This window comes from Cannabis sativa, chromosome 6, assembly GCF_029168945.1.
Source record: "Cannabis sativa cultivar Pink pepper isolate KNU-18-1 chromosome 6, ASM2916894v1, whole genome shotgun sequence".
NCBI lineage: Eukaryota > Viridiplantae > Streptophyta > Magnoliopsida > Rosales > Cannabaceae > Cannabis > Cannabis sativa.
Window position 1 is genome coordinate 13759193 of NC_083606.1, and position 5374 is coordinate 13764566.

Genomic DNA, 5374 nt, shown 5'->3' on the forward strand with positions numbered 1-5374 from the left:
GTTGACCGTGCTCTGTTCTTCGCGCAACCAAAAATAATCATCGAACAGAAAAAGGTAATCCAAAACTTTGTTGTAATATTACATTGTTAAAAAATATCATTACAAATAACATGATCATAAATTTTCCTATACACAGTGCAATTTCTTCATGTTTATGCTAAATGCAATTCATTGATTTTTTTTTCGAAGAAAAACATAATTACTGTGCAAAAAATATCTACATTATTTTTCACAAATACTTAAAATTTCATTAAAAAATAATAAATAAACTAATATGTATATGATAACACACAGGAACCAATGGACCCCATGACAATCATCCTTTTCTACAATGGAACATGGGTAGACAGATCAACATACAATGATTATGAAGTGGCAGGTATACTAATCCCAATAAAATGTTCGTATAATGTTCTTGCACAGGAGATCTATGAAACCTTATCAATAGACAGAAACAAGTATGGAATTACAGTGAAATTTCAAATTAAAGAAGGGATACCACCTATAACTATCAAAGATGACAATGGATGCAAGTTCTACCATCAAATAAGGAAGAAAAATGATGACGAAACAAGATACCCTTTGATGGTAAACACATTTGAATCATCAACATCACCTGAATGTCTTGCCAGCAACAATTATTTAGAAATTGGAGAAACAAGTATGCAGTGTACTGAACAGTTACCAACAAGAACTAAATATGCACAATTGGTAGCAGATTATGCTTATGAGCATGCACAACAAGCACTGCAAACAAGTTCAGAGATAGACCAAGTAATTACAAATCCTCAAATTGAAAAAATACATGTTGGCCAAGTCTTTTCAAACAAGGAAACACTGAAGAATGCAATCAGCCTATACTCAATTAGACAAAACCAGCCATTCAAGGTGAATAGATCATCAACTCTTGACTATAAAATTGTTTGTGTTGATGAAAATTGCAAGTGGAGTTTCCTCGCTTCAAAACATGGAAAAACAAAAATGTTCAAAGTTAGGAAGATAAAATATGACCATACATGCTCGTTAGATATCACCTCCGGAAACCATCCTCAAGCCACAAGCAACCTATTTGGGCATGTGATAAAAAAAAAAATTGTCAACCCAAAAAGAAACTACACTCCAAATAAAATTGTAGACGACATTGCAGATGACTATAGTGTCTCAGTTTCCTACCAAAAAGCATGGAGAGCAAGAGAAAAAGCTATGGTGGATGTTAGACGCTGCCCACAAGAATCGTATGGCGAAATACCATTAATATTATACATGATGCAAATATCCAATCCAGGTATTCTATTTATACTCTTGCATATCGTAAATCAAAAAACTTAATAGTATACTAATATAGAAAAAAAAAATAATTTAACATAAACCATCAAAATATATTCAAAACAGTATACAAAAATATTCAATAATAAAATAAACTAAAAAGTTTTTTATGTAACAGGAACAATCACAGATCTTGTTACTGATGAAGATGGTAAATTCAAGTATCTATACTTCGCTATAGGAGCTTCAATCAAAGGTTGGCAACATTTCACCCCAATAATAGTCACAGATGGTACATTCTTGACAAACCAATATGGAGGTACTCTATTGACTGCAAATGCACAAAATGCAAATCGGCATATATTTCCACTTGCATGCGCAATAGTGGATTCTGAAAATGACAACTCCTGGAATTGGTTCATGCAAAAAATAAAAGAAACATATGGAGAAAGAGAAGGACAATGCATAATCTCGGATAGGCATGAGAGTATATACAAAGCAACAAAGTCAAACTTCCCACTCCTAATGCATGGGGTATGTTGCTATCACTTGCTCAAAAATCTAAAAATGAAATTCAAAAAAGGAGGTGATGAGCTCAAACATGCATTTGATGGAGCTTCGAAAGCTTACACTATAGAAGAATTTGAGAAATGCATGCAAGATTTGGACAACATTGACTTAAGAATAAGAGATTTCTTAGCCAATGAAGTTGGATATGATAAATGGACAAGGCTATACAGCATGAATAAAAGATACAAAACAATGACATCAAACATAGCAGAGTCAGTGAATGCAGCTCTCAAATCAGTAAGAGAATTACCAGTTGCAACCTTACTAGAATGTCTACACTCTTTGGTACAAAAATGGTATTGGGAAAACAAAAATAGAGCCTTGAAAACGGAGACTACTTTGGCAAATATTCCAGAAAAGGCTCTCAAGAAATAAAGAGAAATGGGTTTAAAATACAAGGTACACTTAACATTAATTTAAATTAAATTTTATAATTTGTTTGAAAAATATAAAAAAAAACATTAACAGTAAACCAAATAATTTCTGAAAAAAATATAATAACAAAAACCTGTATAAATTCTTCATGCAGGTTGAGACAGCTAACCTTCTTGTATACAAAGTGCACGATTATACAAGCTCCTACATAGTAAATCTGGAAAACAAAACATGCACGTGTCAGAAGTTTGACTATGACGAAATGCCTTGCTCGCATGCAATGGCTGTACTAGCCAAAAGAAACTTCTCTTGCTACAAATACTGCTCCTACTAGTACACTAAAGAAGCTTTCATGTCAACATATGAGGATAGCATACTTCCATTAGGTGAAGCAACATCATGGAATATACCAGAGGATCTGAAGAATATCACAGTACATCCACCAAAATATAAAAGACCAGCTGGGAGGCCAAAGAAAGATAGATATAAAGGAGCAATGGACACAAAAACAAAAGTCAAGTGTGGAAAAGGCAACCAAAAAGGACATAATCGACGGTCTTGCAAAAATGAAGCAATTCTTAATCCACTGAAGAGAATAAAGTTACTTTAGAAACAAACTATACAACAAAAAAATGACTTTCGGTTTTCTTATTTTTACAAATATAAGACAAAATAAAGGAACACTAAGAACTTCTGATTTTTCATTTTAAATACCTTCATATAAATAAATAAAGATGAACACAAATGTGTTTACTGTTTTACGAAAATTAACAAAATAAACATAACAAAAATATTTTGTAAATAAAATGATTTCAAAAATATAAAAGAAAAAACCAATAATTTGAATCTTGATTTATAATTTACAAAACTATTTTAAAAATATCTTCTTAATTAACATTTTCATAAACAATTTAGTTGTTAATTTGATAGTAAAAAAAATGTAATTAATATTCTTTAACTTAATTTCTTAAACATAATAAATTGAAAAAATAAACAAAAATACTTCTATGATTTGAAAGTGTGTACCTCTTTTCCAAAAAATATAAATAAAAAACAGAGGATATATGCAACGGTTTACAAAACCTGAAAAAAGAAAAATACCAACTTAATCAGACCAAACTCAAAAAAAAAAAAAGAAAAGAATACAACAAAAAAAAAAAAAATACATACTAACATTAACAAAAAACCAAACTGATAAAATTCCATAATAATCTTACATTATATTACACATCTAGTAAAAAAAAAACTTCAAACTTAACTCCAAAAGCAACCTGCATTAATATCATATTAAAGGTACTGAAAATAGTTCCAATATCCATACATGCGTTTGACAAAATGACCAAGCAAAAAGAAGGTTAATATGTTTAACGTTCATAACTACCCAAACTAGTCAACAATAACCCGTACAAAAGTATCAAAACAACAAGAAATAAAAGTGTTTCCAACTACATTAAACAACTACTTCTTTTTCTTTCCATCCTTTTCCATCCTCCCAGGATACTCTGAAGGTGATTCATAACCACTCACTTCCTTCTTCTTAGCATGAACAAAGAGCTCAACACACAACTTCTTTCGAACAAAAGGAATGTCCAACTCCTTCGGAATCTTGTCAATCAATCCATGAATAAAATACTCAGCGTACTTTATAACAAAAACACCACAGTCACTGTGACAAATCAAAAACAAACAGTTAGATACAAAAAAAAAACATAAAGGAATATAATCAAATAAGAACATAAAAACAAAAAAATAACAAAAAAAAAAGATTACCACTGCTCTTGTTGAGGCAAATCTTGAACGATAACAATTTCCAAAGGGTCTGTCTCACTCTTTCCTTGAAAATATCCTATGCTCTTATCAATATCTTTCCTTTGATCATAAAAATTTACATGTGACAACAAAATAGGCAACATGATAGCAAAAGCACGAACCAATTTTTCTGAGTTCTTGTACCTCCCAAATCTCATAGAATTGCACACTTTAAGACATCTCAAACGTATGTCAAAAATGCACATAATCCAGTGAGCCAAATCAATCAGATTAATAGGCATTAAGACATTATCTAATTCAATCCATTTTCTACTGCAATACATACCAAAACCAACTACTTATGCAGAAGCTTTGCTGTCCTTCTTAACAGATTCAATGTTACAATCATTCTTAACAAACTCATTATACATCTAAAAAATCTGGGCAGCAACGAAAGAGTCAGTGGTATTAACAAAAGAGTTTACACTCTCATTGTACTTTATCTCCTTTCTCAAGTAGTAAAAACAAACATCCAAATGCTGCATTAGAAAAAAAAAAGTCAAAATAAATTCATAAAAAATCAAATATAATGTAAAAACTCATTTAAAATCAAACATAAAAAAAATGGACTAACCGAGCATGACAAATTTCTTCCAGGAGTCAGCAAATCATAAAACTACATCTTATCATCAATCTTCATAATTGCAAAATCCAACGGGACTTTCAATTTCCTATCACGTTCTTTAAACTTTTTAATCTTGTTCCTATCATTGAAACCGACCTTAAACCACTGCTCAAAAAGTTTAGACTGAAGATCATCAATACGGTCAAGCGCAACTGAGGAAAAAGCAAGCAACTTAGATTGTTCTCCCTATGGTTTACTACTACTCCCAATAGAACCAAAATCAGATGTAAATGGACTCCTCAATGCAGATCCAACATTGGGAACCCTCTTTGCAAACTCATAAGAAGTAGCTTCTAAATTCTTTTCCTACAAACAAAATGAAACAGATTAATACATAAACAATAATAAACAAACCAATATACAAACAAAAAGAGAAACACTTTGACCAACTGTTAATTCCATTAACATTATACGTACCTTTTTGAGGCTTCCTTCAATAGTTTCAATTTTTTCATTAATGATCTCCATGGCTGACAAAGTAATACTATCTTTTGTACCTTGACTATCAAACAACTTAGGAGATCCAATGACACCAGCCACAACAACATCAATTGCAGATGAATCAACCATATCTTTTCTTGATTCACCACCAACATCACCCTTGCTAACTGATCCACCTTTTTTAGATTTGTCATTACCCTCATTAATTCCCTTTATAACTTCCTTGACAATAGAAGAAACAGCATCACCACCCATACCCTAAAAAATAAAATTAACATATAATGAGAA

The 5374-nt window shown here is 31.2% G+C and overlaps 1 protein-coding gene across 1 annotated transcript; it reads left to right on the forward strand.

Moving 5' to 3' along the window:
* The first annotated feature begins 300 nt into the window (after positions 1-300).
* On the forward strand, positions 301-2211 carry LOC115694941 (uncharacterized). Its single transcript, XM_030622044.1, has 2 exons — positions 301-1285; positions 1445-2211. Exons 1-2 carry the CDS (start codon positions 301-303, stop codon positions 2209-2211), a joined length of 1752 nt encoding a protein of 583 aa, XP_030477904.1.
* Positions 2212-5374: the final 3163 nt, after the last annotated feature.

Excerpts from the sequence above, each read along its gene's own strand:
- LOC115694941 (XM_030622044.1), top strand. The coding sequence starts at position 301 with ATGGACCCCATGACAATCATCCTTTTCTACAATGGAACATGGGTAGAC. Across the intron at positions 1,286-1,444 it reads GATGCAAATATCCAATCCAG|GAACAATCACAGATCTTGTT; the intron begins GTATTCTATTTA and ends TTTATGTAACAG.